Source organism: Chiloscyllium punctatum, chromosome 4 (genome assembly GCF_047496795.1).
Source record: "Chiloscyllium punctatum isolate Juve2018m chromosome 4, sChiPun1.3, whole genome shotgun sequence".
Lineage (NCBI taxonomy): Eukaryota > Metazoa > Chordata > Chondrichthyes > Orectolobiformes > Hemiscylliidae > Chiloscyllium > Chiloscyllium punctatum.
In genome coordinates this window covers 54,658,031-54,683,818 of record NC_092742.1, presented here as the reverse complement: position 1 = coordinate 54,683,818, position 25,788 = coordinate 54,658,031, and the positions used below count along the sequence as shown (strand labels likewise).

The window sequence follows — 25,788 nt, the reverse complement described above, 5'->3', positions numbered from 1 at the left end:
GTGGGGGTGGCAGGGAGAAAGGAAGGGCACACGATAGAAGTTATTCCACAGGAAGATATTGGAGGACTGAAACCATAAGGCTAATTTTAATATCAGAGATATGCGCAAGAGCTTGAACATTTCAGGCTTTGCAGCAATGAGAGACAGAAGAGGTAATCCTTTAGAAATAAACATTGAAAGTTCTTTAGCATGGAACAGACTAATCCATTATTTAAAATGCAAATTAGATTGTATAGATAGGACCAGCGACAGGTTCAGATATGTAGAACTTCAAATACTGGCAGATGTTTCAGACTAAGTCCATCTAGTATTGGAAGTGTTCTACTTATACTCACCTCATGACCTACACTTTTGTCAATGAGCTGCAGATAAGAGCTAATGTTCTCTTCATCAGGTCTGGATACTAGCAGCTGTGTACACACTGCAAAGGAGAATGATCAAGTATTATAAAAATTGTAATACCGGAAGTAGAAATTACTTCCAAGTTTCTCAAGATACCTAAAGCTGAAAATCACAAAAAAGGCAAATTTAATAGTCCAACTTTATTGAATTCAGTGATATTTACACAGAATATTTATCAGATCAGAAGATTTTACAGAGTGCACAACATTCACTGGTATACAGAGGGACTTAAACTTTGCAAATGCTAGAGACTGGGGGCAAGGCAGTGGAGGTGGTGATAGCAGAGGAGAGGGGCTCACAGAGACTGAGGCACAGTATGAAAGGGGATCACACCCAAACAATTCACTAAGTACAGAAGAAATTCACACTTTTTCCATGTACAAATAATTATTCAATTATATTATTACAAGCAAAAGAATATTGAAAAAAGACGGTTTTCACAGATTAATGCATAAAAGATGAAGAGCAAACATTTGAATTCGATTGAAATGACAAGTAAAAGACTTAATAATCTTTGCAGGAAGCAAGGTAACGAGGCTTCTTTCTTTCTTCATATGGCTTTGGGAGCAGAAGCTGTTGTCAGAGTTCTAATGTCAAGTTCTTTAACCAGTCCAATGCCTTACTGGAGAGGAATGGATACTGATAGCCATTACAAGGTCCACCCTGACAAGTTAATTCTTAAACTCTCTAATCAGTAATTAGTATTATTTTTAAAAAAGTTACTTTAGTTCTCTTATGGGTCATTGGGTCAATAGACTAAAAAGGAAAAATCAAAGCAAGATGCATCAAGATAAATTAAATAGATCAAATGATGATAAAGACAAGGAATGAGAAACTCCAAGCACTACATAAGGCCATTCTATCCACTTGGCCTGCATTAGTTTTGCACTACTCATATTTTAAACTTTCTGGCATTTTTAAAAAAACCAGGTATGTCTCCAATCACTTCTCAAGTGCAGTGTAATACATTCAATACGATAAGGCATGAAAAGTTCACCTAACATGCCAGTTTATATTTTTATTCATACCATGGTGCCTCATTAATGATTCATTAAACTTTCACAATCTACCGCCAATGTAAAACTTTCAATATTTGGAGTTTTGCTTCCTCTCCCTTTTTCTTATCCACGGTGCATGGAGCAACAGCATTAAGTTTGCTGTAAGCAATAATTCAGTGTTATATCCTCCAAAATCTATATTAAGTCAATAGCTTTTCTATAATAAGGTACTCAAAACTGCATCAGTTTTACCTAACTATGGTTTTGGTCATACATAGGTGCTCAGTGGTTAGCATTGCTGCCTCACAGCATGAGGGACACTGGCTCGATTCTACCCTCGGGCGACTGTCCATGTGGAGCTTGCACATTACTCCCAGTGTCTGCGTGGGTTTCCTCCCACAATCCAAAGATGTGCAGGTTAGGTGAATTAGCCATGCTAAATTGTCCATAGTGTTCAGGGATATGTACGTTAGGTGCATTAGTCAAGGGTAAACCTAGAGTAAAGGGAATGAATCTGGGTGGGTTACTGTTTGGAAGGTTGGTGTGGACTTGTTGGGCCAAATGGCCTGTTTTCACACTGTATTGATTCTATGAATTTCTGTATTTGTATTCAATATGCTGAACAGATTACCATTTTTCCTACTTGCAATTTTGTGCACTTCTACCTTAAAAATCTCAGCTCTTCCCCTTTATTTAGATTGAACCTTTACGATTTAAGGTATAATCATCATTCTATTCCTTTCACCCAATCTCATTTTAGTTGATCTGTCCTAAACACGTATAGCTCATTTCTCTAACCCAGATGTGCTCTTACATTTTTCCTCACATTTCATTACACTTCCTAATGTGGTGTGGCAAACAATGGTGAGAGGTAGTAACCTCGTGGTTATGATAGTATTAGACCTGATGACAACACCCATATCCATGAACAAATGTTTAAGAATCCAAATAATTTATGCACATGCAAATAGAAACTGTCCTCAGGCATATCTATTGCTATACAGAGGAACCACGACTATCTGAATGACATGGGTGGGGAGTGTTTGGTTCAGATAATCCAATGTCGGATAACACAGTTTAGCCAAGCATCGGGACCTTGCAATCTTAGTCAGATAATCCAAAATTCAGATAATGCCAGGTAATCAAGGATCCCCAGCTTTGGCATAGGGTCAGTTAGACGCGAAACGTCAGCTCTTTTCTCTCCTTCCAGATGCTGCCAGACCTGAGATTATCCAGCATTTTCTCTTTTGGTTTCAGATTCCAGCATCCGCAGTAATTTGCTTTTATCCAAGGTTCCCCTGTACTTGGACAATGAAAAACATTGTCACGAAGCTGGTCCCTTTTTTCTAAAAACTGTTTCTTTTCTCAAGGACACTGTGTCCTTGGCTTTTTTTCCCCCCAGAGGGATAATAAAATGCTCCTGGTTCCGATTAGACTTGTCTGGTACAGAGATTAAAGGGTATTGAGAGGCCTTTTTGTTTATATGTAAACTGATGAGACTTCAGGCCAAAGTGGTCATGTTTTAGAAGTGATCTGTAAAATGAAAGGGGAGTGGTCAGCTCAGTCCAGAACTAGTTAGGAGTTCAGCTGTGTGGAAACAGGCTCTCTCTCTCTCTCTCTTTCTGCCCTTCTAACTTCAAACTATAAGCATCTACTCCATTTTTTAAACTGTTTTTTTAAGGGGGTTTGTTTTTGGGACTGTGGTGTATATTTGGAACAGCATAATTAAGTTTAGTTTGGATAACTGAGTTCTACTGTGTTTCATTGTGTAATTTTGTGAATAAATTTGTCTGTCTGTCTGTTTGTTTTAAAACCCGGTAGTCAACCCACTGAAGATTACTCTGGGTAATTTTTATTGTACACTTACCAAAACAAATTGCAAAGTTATGGTTAGGGTTGCCTGTTCAAGAATGTTTTGAGTGGTCTGGCCTAGTCCATAGCAACATTCATTTACATTCTTGTAAATAACTTTATAATTAAGCGCTTAGGCTTCAGCCTTTGTATTAGCACACTATTTGTCAATACATTTAGTCAATTAGAAGAATTCCAATTCAGTTGGTCAGGTGTAATCCTTACTTCACAATTTGCATTCATTGCCCTTGGGTAATCCCTACCTTTTTTAAGCATTGATGCTTAAACAGATGGTGTATATTATTTTAATACTTTCATTTAGTTAGGTTACATTAACAGAAAATCTGAGATTTGGAGTTCAGATGAAAAATCTGAAAACCACTCCAAGTTATACTAGTAATATAGAATCATTGCAAATAAAAACATGAGAAAGATAAATGAGACAACCCTCAAACAGCTTTTAAAAGCAGGAAAAGATAAAGTATTTGAACATTTGAGAGTTTGGAGAAGAGCAAGTGGATAAGACTGTATTTGAGTAATCTGTTAATTTGACCATCTAATCATGAAGGTAAACTAAGCAAAGAACATGCAAATTAGTTAGTTAACAGGATGAAAACACCTCAAAATAGGTCAATGGGAATGACTGAGATGGTAACATTATTAATTTACTTCATGACTATAAAAGTGGGCCAGATACTGAAGTCACTAGTTTACCACGAACCAGTAAAAAATAAATAATTTCCTCCAGTAAGTATGTATTGTTAAAAGCACTATATGGATGTAAAGGTTTTCTTGGATCATGGTGCTAAAAACATAAAAACCGCTTTTGTTGAGGCTTTTCATGACTGAAGGGTACTTGAGCTAGCACAAAAGTAAACACATGATGACAAAAATCAATTGGAGAAAGCACAGTAAAAATCATAAGGAAAGTGGTTAGTACTACTACAGTCTGGAACAGGTAATGGCAATAGGTCAAGAGGAAAGGAAAATATTAGGCTAGATATTTAAAGAATCATAAGATACAATAAAGATGAAGATTCAATCTGCACAGAACGCAGCACATTACATTTGCCTTTAAAATAAGAAACCGTTAGAGTCTAGGCTACCTTCTTAAAATGTTTTGAGGTGGTCTGATCCAGTCTAGTCCATAACACCAGTTATTTGGAAGAAGATTTGTACAGTTAGCAGAGAACAACCATTAACCTTGATGGCTTAGGATAAATGTGAAACTTTGGGGTAGTATTACTATCAGAATTTAGAGTCCGATGTACAGCATGGAAACAGACCCTTCAATCCAACCCGCCCATGCCGACCAGACCAAACCAATCTCGTCCCACCTGCCAGCACCCAGCCCATAACCCTCCCTATTCCTATACCCATCCAAATGCCTCTTAAAATATTGCAATTGTACCAGCCTCCATCATTTCCTCTGGCAGCTCATTCCATACATGTACAACCCTCTATGTGAAAAAGTTGCCCCTTTGGTCTCTTTTATATCTTTCCCCTCTCACCCCAAACCTGTGCCCTCTAGTTCTAGACTCCCCGACCCCAGGGAAAATACTTTGCCTATTCATCCTATCCATGCCTCTCAATTTTGAAAACCTTTACAAGTTCACTCCTCAGCCTCTGATGCTCCAGGGAAAACAGCCCCAGCCTGTTCAGCCTCTCCCTATAGCTCAAATCCTCCAACCCTGGCAACATCCTTGTAAATCTTTTCTGAACCCTTTCAAGTTTCACAACATCTTTCCGATAGGAAGGAGACCAGAACTGCACTCAATATTTCAACATGGCCTAACCAATGTCCTGTACAGCCGCAACATGACCTCCCACCCCTGTACTCAATACTCTGACCAATAAAAGAAAGCATACCAAACAACTTCTTCACTATCCTATCTACCTGCGACTCCACTTTCAAGGAGTTATGAACTTGTACCCAAGGTCTCTTTGTTCAGTAACACTCCCTAGGACCTTATCATTAAGTGTATAACTCCTGCTAAGATTTACTTTCCCAAAATGCAGCACCTCGCATTTATCTGAATTAAACTCCATCTGCCACTTCGCAGCCCATTGGCTCATCTGGTCCAGATCCTGTTGTAATCTGAGGTAACCCTCTTCACTGTCCACTACACCACCAGTTTTGGCGTCATCTGCAAACTTACTAACTGCACTTCTTATGCTCGCATCCACATCATTTATGTAAATGACAAAAAGTAGAGGACCCAGCACCGATCCTTGTGGCACTCCACTGGTCACAGGTCTCCAGTCTGAAAACAACCCCCACCACTACCCTCTTGTCTTCTAGCTTTGAGCCGGTTCTGTATCCAAATGGCTAGTTCTCCCTGCATTCCACGAGATCTAAACTTGCTAACAAAAGTCTAAAAAAAAAAATTAGCTGAAATGGCACCAAAACCCCAATATGCACTTTTATTTTGGATTCCAACGAACCATTGATTTACCTTTATCACCCAAGTAAAAACATACAATGATAAATTGTGACATTGCAAAAAAGAGGCCTACCTTTGCCCATGACTCTTGTAAACTGTCCAGGCAGATCTCCTTCTGGAACAGGAGCACCTCCCGACTCACCCTCACACCCTGTCACATTTTGTTGCTGCATGCCCCCAGCAGCAGAATCCTTCGCATCAGGTAGTCCACTTCCCAAGGTGCTGTCTGAATTCATTAAAGAGGACTGAGAATCCAAGTCTTGGTTTTGTTCACTAGAGTTTTGGGTATGAGAGAAATTGTAAGCTTTGATAGGGGTAAGAATCATTTGGTGCAGCTCCTGGAGTGCATTACGCAGATTACCACCTTCAAGAATGTCCTGTACAATAGAATGAAAAATATCAATATACCATTCAAATGTATACAAACTTATTGAAATATATAATACATTGCTGGAGATTATTCACTAAAACTTTTGTTAATTGAACACTATTTCCTTTTATCCAGATATTAGTGAAAAGTTTGGATATTTCAGATGCGTTTTCACTCCATCAGTCAATTCAGTGTACTAAACAGTAGATATTTAACAGTAGATAGCAGAAGTTTTTTCTAGCCTAAAGTTAAAAATTGCATGGGTCACTTGTAAAATTGTAAGACAGTTACCTTTTCCAATTAATTTATTTACAATAATGAGGAGTTATTATCTGACCAGCTGGATTTAAATAACTTTCTTTATTTTGCAAGTTATCACAGTATTGGGATCAAACAATTCCATCCAGCAACAGTTGATTGAAACACATTGTAGGGATGGGGTAGTAGATAGGGCAAGTGAGCTGTTAGTTTTTCAGGTCAGTATTTTAAACCTTGTATTCGCAAGTAAGGACAGTTTCCATGAACAGCCCAATTCAGAAACCTGCATTCCTATGCAAATTCTCAATGTGATAGATGACAGCAGACCAGAGGCTGAGAAGTGTTGACATCCAAATTTTGACAACCCTCTTCAAAACGCACATGCACAATTAAGGAATGTGAAGGAAACTGGAGCTTCAGTCACAGGCAAGAGCTTAGCACTGTGTGAAACAAGGGAGTCCACCTATTCAGCAAATTAACTATTTGCATAAACATCCTGCCTTGCATACCATGATTGAACAACTAAAAGAAACTGAAATTGGTGGAGAAACTCTGGCAGCATCTGTCAGAGAAAACAAATCTGCAGTCATTGTTTTTACCTAGAGAAAACAAACAGTCAACCTTTCCAGTCCAGTGAACTCTCTGTAGAACCACTGAAGTTCTGAACATCTTGAAAAGTTGACTGTGCTTTCATTTCACAGATACCAGACCTGCTTTGTTTCTCAAGGAATTCCTGATTTTGTGTTTCAGACCTGCAGCATCCGCAGTTTTTCGTTTTTAAGAGTGTAATTAGCTACAGGCAGTAAATATCACCCTGGTCAACAACACCCATATTTTGAGAAGAAATGGAATAAAAATCAATACAGAGGTTCAAGGCCATGGTCTTTAGGAGAATCACCTCAGATTCACCAATCTAAAGTAGCTTGAAACTCTCTTCCCTGGAATCATTGCTGTCACTAATCTTTGCACCCTCTATTGTTCTGATATCCTCTCGAAAGTGTTCTAGCTGAGGACTTAGCTGTAATCTGTAAAGGCTCATCACAATATTCTTGCTTTTGTCCAGGGTCCATAAGTCTTTACAACCATTTACACAACCCTTCAATTTGTGCATATATGCCTTCAGGTTTCTTGCATCTTGCAACCCTTTAGAATTGCACCCTTACTTTCATGCATGCTCATTCTACATACTAAAGTATCTAACTCCACATTTCTGCATTAAATTCGATTTACCATTTGTCTATCCATTCCACAAACCTAATATCTCCTTTTCCAATTCACCATGTTCAAACTTTTGTGTCATCTGCAAGTTTTAAAAATGTGTCCTTTGCATCCTAATCCAAGTTAATATAAAAATCAATTAAAAAAAAGTACTGATTCCCGGAAAACACCTGTTTTCTGCCAATCCAAAAACAACCATATAGCACCACTCCTGGCTTTCTGTCACTCAGCCACTATGTTACCATGCAGTCACAGTGCCATTTATTTAGTGGGTCTCAATTTTGCTGAGGAACCAATTTTGTGGAAGTGAGCTTTTAGAAGTCTCTAACAACTAAATTTTTGTGAGATAATAGTGAAAAGTGATTAGCCTTTAACATGCCAGCTTTAAATGGATTAATCTACCATTGTCCAGGTCTCAATCATAGAAGGGTTGCAACAGGAGGAAATCATTCGCCTTTTGTAACTGTGCTGGCTCTCTGAAACTCACGTCGCCCTATATTCCCACAATGCCCTTTAAATTCTTTTCCTAGATAATTATTTAATATTCCTTTGAAGGCTTTGATTGAATCTGTCTTTATCATAACCTCAAGCAGTGGATTACAATTCTCATTGCACAAAACTGTTTTTCTTCAGGCCACCTTTGGAGATTTGGGACCTTTGAGCCAACGGGAAGGTTTTCCCATCTATTGTCTAAATTCTCTTGATCACCTTTTTTCAAACCTTCTGTTGTCGAAAGGAAATCACTCAGGCCCAGCTTCTCCAATCTCTTGATATAATTGGAGTTACTTAGCCCGAGAATGATTTTCTAAATCTTTCCTGCATCCTATTCAGTGCCTTCACGTTTTTGCTAAAAATCGTACAAGGAACTGTACTCAGCAGAGGCCAAATTAGTGCTTTATTCAGGTTCATCATAACTTCCACAGATTTAAAAAAAACCTGATGGTAAAAAAACACATTTCTACCACCAGAGTAAACTGATTCTCCAGTAATTGTTGTGTCATTTTGCACCCTTTATTGATCAAGGATGCAACTTTATAATTCTCCAGTCATCTGACACCATCTCCACACAAGGAGAACGAAGATTACAACCAAAGCTAAGTTCTTCATTCCCTCAGTGGATTCAGATACCTCCAATCTGATCCTGATCTGTACAAATTGAAGCACAGCTAACCTTTCTAATAATATCTCATTATTAATGTTTAGCACACCTATGATCTCAAATAACACTGAAGTCCTGCTCCAGAACTTGCCATGTGCCTAGACAACCTGCTGCAGCATAGTTACAACACTTGCATCTACCTGACAATGTGGAAAATTGTCTGGGTCTGTCTTGTCCACAATAAACAGGAGGTATACAATCCTACCAATAACCACTCCATCAGTTTACAGTCAAACCACAGCAAAGTCATGGAAGGAAGTCATCAATAGTGCTATCAAGAGATAGTTGTGGTTGTTGGAAGTCAGTCATCTCAGTTCCAGGATGTCCCTGCAGGAGTTCCTCAGGGTAGTGTCCTAGGCTTGACCGTCTTCATCTGCTTCATCAAAGACCTTCCTCTATCATAAAAGTCAGACGTGGGAGTGTTTGGTGATGATTACACAATGTTTAGCACCATCTGCGACTCCTCAGATATTGACGCTATCCATGTCCAAATGCAGCAAGATTTAGACCAGGATTGATAAATGGGAAATGACATTTATATTCCACACTTGCCAGGCAATGACCTTATACACCAAGGAAGAATCTAACCATACCCCTTGACATTGTCCAGAAACTGAACTGGATTGGTCATACAAATACAGCAGATGTGAAGGCAAGTTGGGGTTCAGAAACCTGTAATAAGCAATTCCCCAAACATGCCCACCATCTAGAAGTAACATGAGGATTGTGATGGAGTACAACACAAATACCTTGATAAGTACAGCTCCAACAATTCAGATGCTTGAAAATCTCCAAGACAATGAAACCCACTTTTTTGGCAGCACACTGTACATTGGAAGTGCCTCCACTTCAAATGTACAGTGACAGCAGTGTGTACAATCTACAAGGTGCACTGCAGAAGTTCACCAAGGTTCCATAGACAGCACTTTCTAAACAAAATGATCCACTATTTAGAAGGACAAGGATAGCAGATACATGCAAACACCTTCACCTTAAAAACTCCCCTCCAAACCACTCACCATCCTGTCGTGAAAATGTGATTTGATTTGTTACTGTCACACATACCTTGGTACAGTGAAAAATTTTGTTTTGCGTGTAGTACAGACAGATCGTACCATACAAAGATCATAGGATGATTGAACAGAGTGAGGAATACAGAGTTAGGACAGCAAAGAAGGTGCAAAAAGCAAGATCAACATTAGATTTGAAATGTGAGAGGTCCATTCAGAAGTCTAATAACAGCGGGGAAGCTGTCCTTGAACCTTTTGGTACGTGTGTTTAAGCTTTTGTATTTTCTGCCTGTTGGAAGAGTTTGAAAGGGATTATAACTGGAGTGGGAGGGGTCTTTGATGATGTTAGCTCCTTTCCGAGACAGCGGAAAGTGTAGATTGAGTCGATGGATGGAAGGCTAGCTTCTGTGATGGACTGGCCTGTGTTCACAGCTCTCTGTAGTTCTTTTTAATAACACAGTCTTGGGCAGAGCAGGAGCCGTACCGAGCTGCAATGCATCCACATAGAATGTTTTCTATGGTGTATCAACAAAAGTCATTGAGTCCTTATAGACATGCCGAATTCCCTTAGCCTCCTGAGGAAGAGGAGGCATTGCTGTGCCTTCTTGACTTCACATCAAGATGGATGGTCCGGTACAGATTATTGGTGATTGTCACTCCAAAGAACTTGATGCTCTTGACTATTTTCACTTCAGCTCAGTGGATGCAGGTAAGGGCGTGCCGACCTCCTTGCTTCCTGAAGTTGATGATCAGCTCTTTAGTTTTCCTGACTTTAAGGGAGAGATGGTTATCTTTATGCCACACCACCAAGAACTCACTCACTCTCTCCTTTATTCTGTCTCACGATTGTTTGACACCTGGCCTGCAACAGTGGTGTAGTCAGCAAATTTGTAGGTGGAGTTTAATGAATTTGGCCACAATCATGAGTATACAGGAAATACAGTAAGGGGCTGAGTAAACACCCTTGTGGGGCATCAGCATTGATGATTCTTGGGGAGGTGCTGTGACCTATTTTCACAGATTGCAGTCTGCGGGTAAGGAAATTAAGGATCCAGATGCAGAGTGCAGAGTAGAGACCGAAGTCTTACAGTTTGGATTATAATGTTGAAGGTAGAGCTGTAGTCAATAAGTAGAAACCTGACATAGGTATTCTTATTATTCAGGTGTTCCAGGGATGAGTGTAGGGCGAGGGAAATGGCATCTGCCATGGACCTGTTGCACCAGTAGGCAAGTTGCAAGGGATTTGCAAATTGCAAATATACAGCTGTTCCTTCAATGTCATGGGATCAAAAGTCCAGCTGTCCCTTCCTAACAGCATTGTGGATGTGCCTAATACGAATGATTATCGCAGTTTAAGGCGCTGTCCACCACCATCTCAAGGGAAATAAATACTAGCCAAGCCAGCAAATGGGGACTACTGGAATCAGTTTAGGAGAAATTCTTGTAATACTGGATTGTATCACCCAAGTATACAATCAAACCATTAAAATTCCAACTTTTTTTAAAGAAAAGTTAATGGACCCAAAATGACAAAGTGATCCTAAATCCAGTGACTGTCTGGAGAGGAACTCTGGAGTGTCACACTTGCAGATATCAAAGAGGTGAGATTTAACTCTGGACAGTGCACATTTAAAAAAAAAATCACAATTATTTGAGGAACTTTGTCTGGAGTCTGGTGGTAACAATACATACAAAAAGCAAGTTAATGAGAAGAGTTCAGCCTGTGGTGTGATAGACATTGATGATTTGAACAAGAACTGCTTACCAACATCTATTAATAGCATTTACAGAAATTACCACTATTAAACTGTTCTGACAAATTTTAAACTTAGTTTAATAGTTGAAAATATGTACATCTAATGAAAGTATATATAATGGAAAACATTCCTGATGGCCCAGGGACATTATTGCTAGACTATTAATCCAGAGATCCAGATAATGTTCTGGGATTGTGCAGTGGAAAAATGTTCCATAATTTGATACAAAATATGAACTAAGTTGAAATATTGCATCTTAGTAGGAGCAATCTTTTAATGGTTACAAATAAATATCAAATGGTCGATGTCATTATTGGCCAATGCTGTAGTTTTGGAACTAAATCAAAAGGCATACACCTTTGACAAGTCTGGAATTAAGGGTCTGATAATGACCTCGAAGCTGTTGCTCACTGTTAGAAAAAAAACAGCCTGGCTCAGGAATATCCTTTAGGGAAGGAAACTGCTGTCCTTACTGGGTCTGGCCTACATGTTACTTCAAACCCACAGCAATTTGATTGACTCTTATCAGTACTCTGGGGCAGTTGGGATGGGTAATAAATGCAGGCCTAGCCAAAGATGCCCACATGCCATGAATAAATAAAAAAAATTTAAGAAAACTAAATTATTTGAGCAAAGTAGCAGTTAGTCTTAGACAATCTTGAACCCAATAAAGTACGATTTGGGATGCATACAACAGAAAATTTGTCTACATTAGATGGAAGCATTGCCAGTACAAAGACTAGAATGTCGAATGTTTCAGCACTGGAGGTGATTGCCAAGATAAATGGCCAAGATAAATACATAGAAGAACATATCTGCACATTTCTTACCTTTTCCAATGATCTGAGCACATTCTGTCTCTCCTTCAGCTTTTGTATGCTGAGGACAATTTTGTGTCTTGCACCTTTGGTAACATGCTGCAGCAAGAACAAACAAAGGCCTCAAATATCTATTTCATCATGGCAATTTGAAACATTTGATCATATAAATGACATTGCCCACATCTAGTAAAATATTACTTTTATATTTAAACTTAGATGCTGCATTAAAATTGTTTCATGGGATACAAATAGTGGACTACATTGGAATATCTTTTCTTTGTGGGACTAATCTCAATGGTTACAAATAAAAATCAAGAGGTCAATGTCAGTCCTGGTCAAGGTTATAGCTTCGGAACCAAATCAAAAAGACATAAATCTGACATGATGATGGGTTAGGGATAGGATATTTAAAATGACCACCAATACCATGGAAAGGAGCAAGCAGATAACAGACAATAATAAAAATGCCCTCAAATAACTTTATTGCAAGGAAGGTACTGACTAACTGTACCCAAAAAGTGAATGCAAAAAGGGCCAATGTTGATTTAATTATTTGGATGTCTGTATAGTTGGAGAACAGTGGAGGAAAAGTTTATTTTGGTAAATCTTCAAAGGGTTTCTTATACAGACTTAAAGCGGCTTTCAAAACTCCATCTCTTTACTTTGAAATGGCCATTTGCTTCACCATTAAAATGCGTTGAATTTCTTGAAGTTGCTGCCTTTCCACAGGATATTTGAAAATAAATCCCATCTATTTTAGTCTATCCTGTTCAACTGCAACGTGAAGTGGTATTAACAGCCAATTTATATTCATGGCATGGCAGGTTAACGATGATAAAAGTGGAATATCATTCCTTCACTGTTTTGATGGAGATTTTGAAAACATGAATATAAAATTTTAAACTGTTTTGCAATTAAAATGAAGAAAATCCTCTAATTACACAAGCCTGCACAGGGGCAGGGGCAGGGGGAGGGGGAGAAATGGACGACTACTGTAGAACATTGGGAGAAATAGAACTGCACAGATAAATATGACGCATTATTGCTGCAACATGTGCACAAATATGATCACTTCAAATTGCAATCAGTGACTGTTTAAAAAGTGCAAAATGATTAAACGTCACACTGAATGACAGATTGCTATTGTGAACATAAACATGTGAATTTTGCTAATCCAAAATTAAAAATTTGTAGAGTTTTCCCATTTTCTATGGTTTCAAAGTTGGTGACTATTCCTTCAGTTGCCTAGGGTATAAGGTTTGGACTTTGTTCTGTCAAGCACCTGGTGTGTCTCGCGTTCTTTAAGATGCTTTCTACAGAACAGAAACATAGAAAGTAGGAGATTGACTAGGCCTTTTAGCCCTTCAAGCACTTTCTCCTCATACCTTTGGATTCCTTCAGCCCTCAGAACGATATCTAACTTCTTCTTAAAAAGATTGATTGTTTTGGCCTCAACCAATCTCTGCAGCAGAGAATTCCACAAGCCCATTACTCTATGGTGATGAAATTGCCCCTCACTTCAGTTTTAAATGGCCTACCCCATATCCTTAGTCTTTGACCCCTTATTCTAAGCTCAGTCAGACATCAGGAACATCCTTTTCGCATTTACCCTGCCTAGTTCACTGAGAATTGATTGGTTTCTGAGATTCCCTCTCATTCTTCTAAACTCCAGTGAATATAGTCCTAACTAATCTAGTGTCTCTGCATTTTTCAGTCCTGCCATCTGAAGAATCAGCCTAATTAACTTTTGTTGCATTCCCTCCATAGCCAGAGCATTCAAAGCATCAGCACCAAGCTTTTGATCACTAGGCCTAATCTCTCTATTTGGCTGTGTCAACCTTTACCTAACATGTGTGAAGCAACTGGATTTGTTTTACTTTACCAAATGTTAGCAATTTATAATAGAGGATGCTTACCTGGTATGCTTGTATACACACAATGTATAAATATATATAGAAGGGATAATAACAAAAACCTACACATATAGCTAAGTTGGAAATTTCTCTTTTAGACTTGGTGTCCAAGTTTCACAAAAGACTGCCATAAACATGTCAGTAACTTGGGTACATCTTAAAGTTTTCCCAAAAGTCAATGAAAAATCAAAAGAATAAGACAGCTAAATTCCAAACTTTTGAACCTGGGGATAAAGTACCCGCTCTGTTTTCATGGTTGGCTGAATCATTAAAGGCCTCATAGCAGGTGACTATGAATTAACACAAAAGCCTTTAAGTAAAAACAAACTTGGATTGAATAATTCATACATGCTAGGGAGAGACAGGGTGAACATAGCTGAAGCAGAAATTGACTTGAGAGAAAAAGGAGGAAAAACAGATAAAAATCTAATTTTTGAAAGAAGAAACCTGGTTAGCAAATCAGCAGGGACATGCCCAATATCTTTTCAGTAAGGAAAACCTGGGCATGTAACAGCAGTCTGGCAAAAGAAAACCAGTGGAGCACTGCAGTTACAACAGTGTCTGCAGCCATGAAAGCTGTAAATCTGTTCCAATGTAGCTGGTACTAAAAAAAACTTTTTTTTCCTACACAAAATGAAAATGTCTTCTTTTGTATCCCAGACACGAGGGGGAAAGAAAAAGAGATAACTGGGTAGCAGCTGCTTTTGAACACTACCTGTAGCAAAAGATTAGCGATGTCACCTGACATCAGAACAAATATCAAGATATTTGCAAGTACGATATTTTACAAATGCTTGACAGTTCCCACAGTTAAAGATTAACCACCACTGTAGTGACAGCTGAGATCAGACACTAAACTTAGCAACGTAGCAGGGGCAACTTATTACAATGATCTGACAGGAAGCACAAAATACAGTCTGCAGAATGCCCAGTGCAGTCATGGAGTATGGAAAAGTTCAAGAACAAAAAAAATTTTGCATTATTACAGGGAGCTGAAGGAATCCCAAAAAATCTCTCAGAAGGCAACTGGTCCAGTAAAGATGAAAGAAGGAGTCTAAAAGATAGTCAATGGAATTTAAAGAGACGGAGATAGATGCAGTGGAAAATAAAGAAATGGAATTCAAAACAGAAGACAAAGAGAATGCAGAGGCAAGACTAGCAAAAGCCTTCTTCAAAGGTTTAAATAGGTCAAGGAAAGTTCCCAAAACAGCAAGCAGAAAATCAGGGTGATGCTTCATTTAAAAGTGTCACTAGAGAATGTAGTGAAGGCAGACAGCCATTAGGATGCAGTAGTGTCTCAGAAGACATGGGACAGATGGTAATGGGGGAATCCCACCCTAACTTAATGGAAGGAGAGAACATAATATACAAGATCATAAAAACAGTACCTGTGAAAACTACAGAAAAAAAAAGGGAAATCAGTGTGGATTTGCCCAGTGAAGAATTAAAAAGTCAGATTCTTAATCCCAATCTAATTGAACACAGCAATTTAGATTTGGAACCAACTAAGAAGCAAATGCTGGAGAATAACCCAGACATCGCTCAAAAGCCAAGATAGATCATCACCCGCTATCACCCTCAAGATAATCAATTATCAAAGTGCCAGCAACAGAACTACTAAACCCATGTATTATGGAAACAACAGTTGAGGAGTTATGGCCTTCACTAGTGGAAATTTGCCAACAGCCTAGAACAACTTAGTAACAGAAACTGGCATGTTAGAACAGAAGAACAGAAAAGCTACCTGTCCAGCAACCTGTGAAATTCAATCTCAAAATCTCAAATTATTTTGCACATTTTTCACAGCCAAAAACTTATTAAAAGCCACATCTCTTGGCATTAAAATTCCCAATGTATTACAAATTGATGCTGGTAGAAATACAACTTAATTCCACAACATAAGTGATTTAAGTGGGGGGAAAAAAAAACATGAGGCGCCAAGTTTCTAAACAAGCCTTCCTAGGGGCAAACCTCCAACACTTTACAAAAAGTGTTTAAATCTGCAAAGAAGCATTCCAAAACGGTGTCTATTTCTTTTGTTTCCTGAAAGCAGGAATTGTAATTTAGAGCTGATTTATGATCAAATTCAGACATGTGTCAATTTTGGAAGGTTTCATATCGAATATCTTAGAGTCCTAGCATTAGGTTTCTTGAGCTATTTTTCAAAACAATCAATCAATCCATCAGCACTGTCTGGCTTAGAGTCTGATGCTGCAGTGCTCTCAGGCTGAAAGCGATGTTCCTCTTTCTCAAAAGAGATCTTCCTCCATGGAAGACTGCTTTTATTTAGCCAGCTCTTCAAAGATCAGAGATTACCAGATTTCCTTGTTGTCTGCTCCAGTTGTGCAAAGCACAGCATGCTAGGACTGTGCAACACACTCAGCATGGACTGTATTGCAAGGTTCCCTCCATTTTGACAATCAAGCATCTGAACATCATTGTGGACCAAACATCTGAAGATGGCCCCGATGGGAGAACTGGCAGCAGGGTATCAATGCATGGTCTCAGTCAAGCATTGCACAATGGAGATATCAGCCAATGTCACAGAGGATAGCCTTGGCCTCCTAGTAACCATCTTTGTAAGGCATCTAAGCCCTTTAAATGATGCAGGAATGTGACATTCCTCAAGCACACAGACATCTGGCACGGACTTCAAAGCTACAGTACCTGTGATCACAGATCACTTGTACATTGGTGGAATGGAATCTTTTTCAGTTGATGAAATCAGCTGTGTTAGGCTGTGGTGTTCTGTGTATAGAGTCTATAGGAATCTGCAACTGGGGCATGCCAGCAATATTAACAAAACTTAATAAAGGTTGCAGCACTGACATGTCATAGGCAAACAAGATGAAGCAGCAGGATGCGGCACAAATTGGTAGAGTAACAAGCTTGAATACATTTGTGGGTCTAAGATTGGGAAACCCCAAACAGATCTCCAATGGCTCCTTGCATGCAGCCCATTACATAAAGGTTTAGCACAGCTGCCACCTTAAAAGCCACCAGAATAAGGGGGCCACTCAGTGCTTCTTCTCTCAGGTCCCACTCCAGCAGCTGGCTTAATCTGTAACAGTGCCCTGGGACATCCACAGTCTGCAGTGACACGGTTTATCACTCATCTGGAGGAAATGGCATCAAGGGTGACTGATTCCCAGTCTCTGACATTTCCTGCACATCCTGAAGGTACGTTTAGCTGTAACCTCTACATGTGGAGGCCAATAGGCACCCACTAGACATTACTGCTGGTTTTGGACTTGCTGACAGGTTTGTTGTTCTTCAATTTTTCTGCTAATACCTCTGGCACAGCAGCAAAATGATGCTCTCTGCTGTGGCTGGATCCTTTCAATGAACCAGAGGGGAATAGAACAGATCCTTAGTAATAGCAACAGTCAGCATGAGCAGGACTCACATGACTGCTTAACATAGTACAGTGGGATGTGCAGAACTCTGACAAGGACTATCATAGAATGCAAGAGGTAGTGGGAGGGGCAGCACAGTGGTTCAGTGGTTAGCACTGCTACCTCAGGGACCCGGTTCAATTCCTGGAGTTTACAAATTGTCCCAGCGTCTGCATGGGTTTCCTCCCACCGTCCAAAGATGTGCAGTTCAGGTGAATAGGCCATGCTAAATTGCCCATAGTGTTCAGTGACGTGTAGGTTAGAGGTAAAAGTAGAGTAATTGGGCATGGGTTTGGGTGGTGTGGACATATCGGGATGAAGGATTCTAAAAAAAGCCTCAACGTGAACCTTTGACGTAGGGATTCCAATTAATGCAGCACGAGCCATGTCACAAACATTAAGAGGCTGTAAGGCTCACTTGTCCTCTCACCTCCACATATCTCAAAGGCAGCCATGCATGTAAGAACATTTTAGCAAATACTTACAGTTCGAGGTAAGATTAGTGACATTAACAAATCAGATGGGTTTTTCTGACAATTGTTTCACAGTCATTATTAAATTCTTCGTTTAAAATTCTTATTGAGTTCAAATTCCACCATCTGCCTTATTGGGATTCTAACCCATCCCCAAAACTTTTTCTGGATTAATAGTCTAGTGGTAATAGGCCATCACTTCCCCAATGATAAATTAATATATGCAAAAAGCCTTCAAAAGCCAAAGTTGGCGATTCGGAAGACTTGTTTTTAATGTTGAGAATCTAATTACTGCCAATCTCTCACTATTTCCCCAACTATTTTGCTAATGCCCACCTCATTACACGCAAAGATGACACCTCAACTGCTTGCAGCATTTCCTTCCGGGAGGGTAAGTGTTACAAACGTATGTTAAATCAAACATTCCTTGTTTTTTTTAAGTGGGGGTTGATACCGTAGAATAATTTTGATAAAGCTGACCAGTGTTTAAAATGACCTATGCCACAGCTCGCACTCTGAAAAATACAAGTCCATCAAAAAAGAAGCCAGGCTGTCTGGAACTTACCCAGCTGGGAAAAAAAATGAACTTAAGAGAATAAATGACCCATCAGCTAATCATTTACAGATGTATTATTTTATTCAGCTGGGTGCAGGCAGGGCTAAATTCAATCATTTTGGACAATAGACTGTGAAGGCAACTCCATGGCCATGTAATATCAGTTCAAACAATTAGCCAAATAAAGAGTTTCCTCTAACTGTATTTGATGACTGGCCAGCTTGAGAATGAAGATCATGTGAAGAGAAGGATAAGCCATTGCAATGAAAAGAACTACTTTTTGCAGGTCACTCAGACTAGAAAGACATCAAGTGGATAACGAAGACTTAGTCCATCACTCTAGCTATTCTGCAATGATGTACCTGCATATATTCTGGCTGGCCAAGTATGCAAAATCGAAAACTCTGGTCTGAAACTGTCCAAGTCGTCAGTCACAAAGTCAATGTAAAATTGGCCTTTTTTTGGATCTAAATTTAATCAACCATCTCTCTCTTTGCAACTTCCTCGTGCAGAACTCTTGAATACAGGAGAGCGAGAGTTCAAAAGTTTTTTAAAAAATCTTATCTCCACACAGCATGATTGAACTTAATACCCGTTATTCCTTTTTTCTTTAAAGGCTTGTATTAAAACCGATCTGTGTACCCCTTTGTCAGTCATAAATACTCATTGAGCTAGGAAGCAAATTCTTTTAAAAACACCACAGTCATCAACCAAGAGGCAAAGAGGGGAGCCAATCATTCCTCAACTGACTATGATGTGGAGGAGCTGGTGTCGGACTGGGATGGACAAAGTTAGAAACCACACATCATCAAGCAATAGTCCAACATGATTATTTGAAAGCACTAGCGTTCAAAGCACTGCTCCTTGATCAGGTAGTTGTGGAGTATAAGATCATAAGACAATTTATAGCAAAAGATTACAGTGTCATAATGATATATTGATCAAACCTGGATTGTTAAGTCTTCCAAAACCTGCATTCTAAAAGATGATTCATTAACATGTAAATCCCAGAACTACTTTTAAGTCACTTTCGAGATAAATTAAGGTTTATAACAAAAAGTGACATCTCAGCTCAGCAAATACATTAAAGATGTGAGGTTAGATCTGTCTGTATTCCAATCTTGAGTCAGACTGGTTCTATTCCCAAAGTGGAATTTAGAAAATATCACATGGATTGACTGCCTGCAGATTGTGCATTTTTCGAGCAAAATAGAATGTATCTGCAAATATAATTCTGCAATTATATATTCCCCCATAGACTTGTGCAGGTGAGTGCATGAGAGACAGATTGCAAGCATGTGCATTGAGTGGGTGCACGTGAGAGTGTACGTTTGCATGTGTGAAAGTTGAAGTGTGGGGGTCGGTGTAATGGAGTAAAAGCCTGAGAGGGGTGGGTGGGTGAAAGTATAGGGGCTGGGCGTACATGCATGAGGATGGCCTCAACTGAGATCTTGGGTTCATGTCGCAAGACAGGTGACCCAACTACACTATACACACTCACATACACTGACATACTCACACTAACACAGACCCTCTCTCATACACACACAGGTTTATATCCATCATACACCACCCCCCTCCACCCCACACAATTTACCAAGCTTACACACACACACACACACACACACACACGTCTATGAGCTGAATTTGTATTTGCAGATACATCCTATTTTGCTCAAAAAATGCACAATCTGCAGGTAGTCAATCCATGGCATATTTTCTAAATTCAACTTTTAAAATAGAACTGGTCTGACTCAAGACTGGGATACAGACACAGTCCAGTGTCACACCTCACACCTTTAACGCATTGTTTGAGCTGAGATATCACCTTTTGTTATAAAACCTTAAATTATCAAGAAAATGACTTAAGTAGTTTCGGGATTTACATATTAATGAACCAAAACCGGCCTTCTAAAAGAAGACATACTTAAAAATCCAGGTTTGTTCAATATATCACTATGACACTGTAATCTTTTGCTGTAAATTGTGTCTTATGATCTTATACTTCACAACTACCTGATAAAAGGAGCTGTGCTCCGAAAGCTAGTGCTTCCCAATAAACCTGTTGGACTATAACCTAGTGTTGAGAGATTTCCAACTTTGACTATGACTTATTATGGTCAGTTGACAGGTGAACAGCACGGAAATAGACCCTTCAGTCCAACTTGTCCATGCCGACCAGGTTTCCCAACCTAATCTAGTCCCATTTGCCAGCACTCAGCCCTTAAGAAGAGTGACCATGTTGCCAGTGGACAATGATGCTGACAAGCTGCCAAAGTTTTTAAAAAATGTGTAGGACAGAAAGTAGCCTGAGTTATGATAATTCTGTGATGTTTGAAAGGTGCTAATCCATTCTGTTATATTTACATGATTCTGCTCTGGTTAAGCTCTTATTTTATAAATTATAAATGTGTAATACTCAACTTTCACTATTACAGGTGAAGCTATTTTGAAAAATATTCAGAATAATAACTTGCTGTATTTCAAAACTGCTGTGAAGAAACGTTTACTAAAATCTTCTTTTTCCCTAAAGCAGGAGTGTGATTGGATTCCAAGTTTCAGAAGCTTGTATTATTTTGAGACCCCCCCCCCCCCCCACCCCCACCAAACTGGAAGTGAAACTGACCTTTCAATTTCTAAGAGAACTAAAACTAAACTGGAAAACTTCTGGGAAATTGAATTTATGTATAAGGACATTAAAAGCTTTTACAATTCAGCTGATGATCCTGGCGATGCAGTGCAGGCTAGTTATAAATGACAGGGGCTAGATCCAGATGCTACAAATAGGCAAATATACAGTTTCTGCTGTGTTTCTGTTACATGAAGGTGGATCTCATTATTCAGAACATCAAAGTTGAGGATGTTGTGCAGATATATCGCATATTTGGGGAAGGCAATGAAATTCAGGTTGGCTATGTACTGCTGTCAGCTGGATATCAGGCGAAACACTAGGTGAAGAATTGAAATCTTCATAATGACTTGTATTAAAGGGCATGGTGTCCAAAATTGATGACATACATGCTGAGTTGACTGCCGATCTAATTCTTAAGATCTTTGTGATATCTAGCATTGAATGCAGAATCCATAGTTCATAATCAAGCATAGTTTGTCTCTTTCTTCAAATTTCATTTATAGGCAGTTACCCAAGATATTGCATTTTGCTTTGTTTGATGTTCTAGTCTTGTGGCTTCTGCACTCTTCCTGCAAAAGAGCTCTGATTTCACATTTCTTCTTTTATTTAAAAATGGTTACTATTCTCAACTAAAGTTCATAAATGGAATCTGGAAGTCCTTGAACATGAAACACAAAAAGCTCACAGGCAGTTAGCATAAGTAATTCTGAAGGCAAATGGAACGTTGACCTTTATTGCAAGCAGGATGAAGTACAAAAATAGGGAAATTTTGCTACAAATGTACAAGGCATTGGGGAGACAAGACCTACAGTTTTGGTCACTTGATTGGAGCAATAATAGTCTCTCCTACTATAACGCAGTAGTTGCATTCTCGTTTGAACTCGTGTTATAGAATATCACGCAATAGAAATAACCGGGTCTATGGGAAAAACACAGTTGAGGCAACCGAGCAAAAACATCAGTAAAAATCTAAATAAAAGTAGTTAGCCTAACAAACGTTAGCACAGTCAATAAATTTTAGAATCATATTTTAGCGAAATAATACAATAAACATGATACTTTAAATCAGTTTCTGAGTTTGCTGAGTTTTAGTACTGTATTAAGACGGGGGCTGAGTGTTATCATCAGCATCATTACTCTCAGGTGCCATTCTGGGTGCAGCATTATGACAAAAATATTTAGCCCGGAAGTGGATGGCTGCTTATTAGGGGTTGGCTTAAAAAAAACGCATCTAGTTTTTGCTGCTTTGCCATTTTTCTTCCTTCATGAAGCAGCTGTTCATACACTGCCAGATCAGACTTTATGCCACGAACTGCTATCCTGCTGTGTACTGCATTGTAGTCATTATCTTCTAAGAGTTGCAACTGCTTCTCAACTTCTCTCAGGATAGAAATGGGAAGTTCTCATGATGCTGCATCCTGGACTTGATAGTCTTCATGTGGAGCTTCAATTCCCCCCACAGCAACAATTTGTTGTAGATCAGTCACCACTTCTTCAAATCCAACTTGCTTTGCAAGACTGACATAATGTTCTTTGATTGCTGGAAGCTCCTCTGATAGTTCAACACCTTTAAAATCATGAAGATAAATCTGGGAGTATCTTCTGCCAAACTGCATGCAGGCAGTCCTCACTGACATCACTCCACGCCTCCATAGTGATGCCAATATCATTCTTAATATTAAAGCTCTTCCAAAATTGAAGAACACTGTCCTCATTATCCCTTTTAGTACCTACAATCAGCTCCCTGAATGCGGTCCTTAAACAATAAGTTTTAAAAGTTGGTTTTGCACCCTGGTCCATCGGTTGAATGACAGGATATGCTTGGAGGTAGAAATAGCATTTTGAATCTTTTCTCCTGCAACAATTCCTAAAAACATCCCTGAAAACATCAACAATAAGGTCAGAAAAAAACTACCCTATCATCCAATCTCTTGTGTGACCTGAAATAAACACTTCAGAAAAGAATACATTAAACAATACTTTGCAGTCTTTTAATTGAGAGAAAAGGTAATCATAAATTCACACCCCATTTTCACTTTGTCCATGACACTGGTCTCTGATCATTTTCTCATCAACTTAAATGATTGAAATTAGCACCAATAATACAACAGAGTCAGGGATCGGCTGGGCAAGAAGGGGTGTACAAAGCATGGCGGGTGGTATGGCTATGAGCAGAGCTTGAGGAACAAGGCAGGGGGCACAATTAAGTTAGAAATAGATGCACATTACAAGAAAATGTTTGAAATCATTAAAAATAAAACCTGTTATTGAGCAGAAGACAAAACTTGAGTATATTGGCTTCAGCTAGAACTGAATGAGCCAACCACACCTCCCCCCATCCACCAAACTCACAATTGATCCATGTTGCTACCAGGACAGCAAGTTCCTGATATAGTCTATGAAAAGGTGAGAATATACTTTTTAAACAAAGTCAGTGACATACATCGCTGTTTTGTCGCTAACTGAAAGATCCAAGTCAAATATTCTGTAAAGAGACCAAGGATAATTAAATAAATCAGCAATAGTTCTTCAGATGGAAGAGAACATAGGAAATTTTAAGCCCCCCATTTTGGTAGGAAGAATACACAAGTAGAATATTATTCAAATCCAGAGGCTACAGAATTTGGAGGTACAGGGGGTCTGGGTGGCCCTGTACGGAATCAGAAAGTCAACATGTTGATACAGCTGTACACAATACTCCAAAAGTGACCTGTACAGCCTAAACATAACATCCTAACTTCTATACTCTATAGTCTGAGCAATGAAGGCAAGCATGCCAAAAGCCTTCTTAACCACATTGTTCTTTGAAAGTTGCGACATAAGTAGGCAATGTACCTGAACCCCTACGTTTCTCTATTCAATAACACTAAACATCCACAGAGTTAAGGCTAAATGAAAATAGATTGTGGGTAGTCAGGTAACTTTCTGTTATCAATACTTCAACAAAGCACAGGTCAGGAGTGTGATGGATTACTCCCTACTTGTCTGTATAGATGCAGCTCCAACAACATTGAAGCAGCTTGACACCATCCAGGACAACGTAGCCCCTTGACTGGCACCACGTCATTGTCATCATCATAATAATAACCCCCAGCTACAAGACATACTGTAGAAATTTACCAAGACAAGGGCAGCAGATATATACATGCACCATTACCTGCACAGACCTCCCAAGTGACATTCCACATTTATGTAGGACATATCACTTCCCGATGATCGGCTTTTGCCTGAAACGTCGATTTTCCTGCTCCTTGGATGCTGACTGTCCTGTGCTTTTCCAGCATCATTTTAATCTACACTCTGGTTTCCAGCATCTGCAGTCCTCACGTTTGCCGAGATATCACTACCCCTTTGACATGACTAGATGAAAGTCTTGGAACTCCCTAACAGTCTAGTGGAAATATCTCCATCAAAATGGACTCAGGTGGTTAAGATGACAGTTCAACACAAAATGTTCTCAAGGGCAATTTGCTGCCCACCCAGTACAATGCACATTGTTGAATGAAGGTTTTTTTTCAAAAATGGTGTTATGAGCATTCTCTGTCAGAAGGTTATGCCCCACTTTAGAGACCAGACCGCAAATTAGCAGAACAATTCGTACTGAAGACAGCATTGGGGGGAAGAAAGAGGGAGAAAACTAAGCCTGGTCTCAGCAATTTAAAGAATTTCCTAGAAATACTGACACATCAAGGGAGCTTTCAGTGTCCTGGTCAATATTATTCACTCAACCACACAAAACCATCATGGTCATTTTTTCTTGTTGCTGTTTGGGTATTTTGGTTGTCTGCAAATTCCCCACTTTCGAACAGTGATTACACTTTAAAATAGATTTCATTGGCTGTGAAGCACTATGGAATATCCAGAGGTCATTAAGGACACTATATAGAAATACAATTTATTTCCGGAAAAGGCAAACCGATCTATAGTAAGTTACCAGAATACATATATAAATGTATGAAATGAGACGGAGGGAGACGACAACTAAAATCAAACAAATGGGTAAATAACTATTATAAGGGTCTCCAAACATTAAAGGGATCAGAGATCATTCAGACACACACACGTAAATGAAGAAAGGTGAAGAAATACGAAACTTCCCCAAAATTTCAAATTACAAATTTAACAGATCATATTGCTAAAGCTCAATTGTTAAAAGACAATAAAATTAATATCTTTGCAACAAAGTCAGTATGATCAACATACCTGTGCTTCTAATTGTACTTCTGTAAGCGCCATCATTTCTTCATATGTTAGTTGAGAGAATAGAGCTGCATACTTATGTAGACGCAAACTTTTAAGCCATGCTGGAACATCTGTAATGGAAATGATAGCAGGCTTATTAGAGGAAAATTACCTTTATTATGTAAAAACGTATTTAGCATGTTTTATTAATCAATTTTGCAAGATTCAAAAAGTAAGAATTCATAATTCTTAGTCAGTACCAATATTTTAATAAGCACTTCAACACTAGGTATTCAAAATGAATTTGGCAGCCCATGTGACTGGCTAAATTACCTCCGAATCATCGGAA

The 25,788-nt window shown here is 39.0% G+C and overlaps 1 protein-coding gene across 7 annotated transcripts in view; it reads right to left on the bottom strand.

Moving 5' to 3' along the window:
• The window catches only part of samd4a (sterile alpha motif domain containing 4A), a 200,485-nt gene that overhangs the window by 37,622 nt on the left and 137,075 nt on the right, over positions 1-25,788 (bottom strand). For all 7 annotated transcript variants that reach the window (XM_072568755.1, XM_072568754.1, XM_072568753.1 and 4 more), the window contains 4 exons: positions 25,461-25,570; positions 12,298-12,384; positions 5,769-6,072; positions 336-421 (listed from right to left, as the gene is read on the bottom strand). In XM_072568755.1, coding sequence (XP_072424856.1) covers positions 336-421; positions 5,769-6,072; positions 12,298-12,384; positions 25,461-25,570 — 587 coding nt within the window. The remainder of the gene's footprint in view (positions 1-335; positions 422-5,768; positions 6,073-12,297; positions 12,385-25,460; positions 25,571-25,788) is intronic.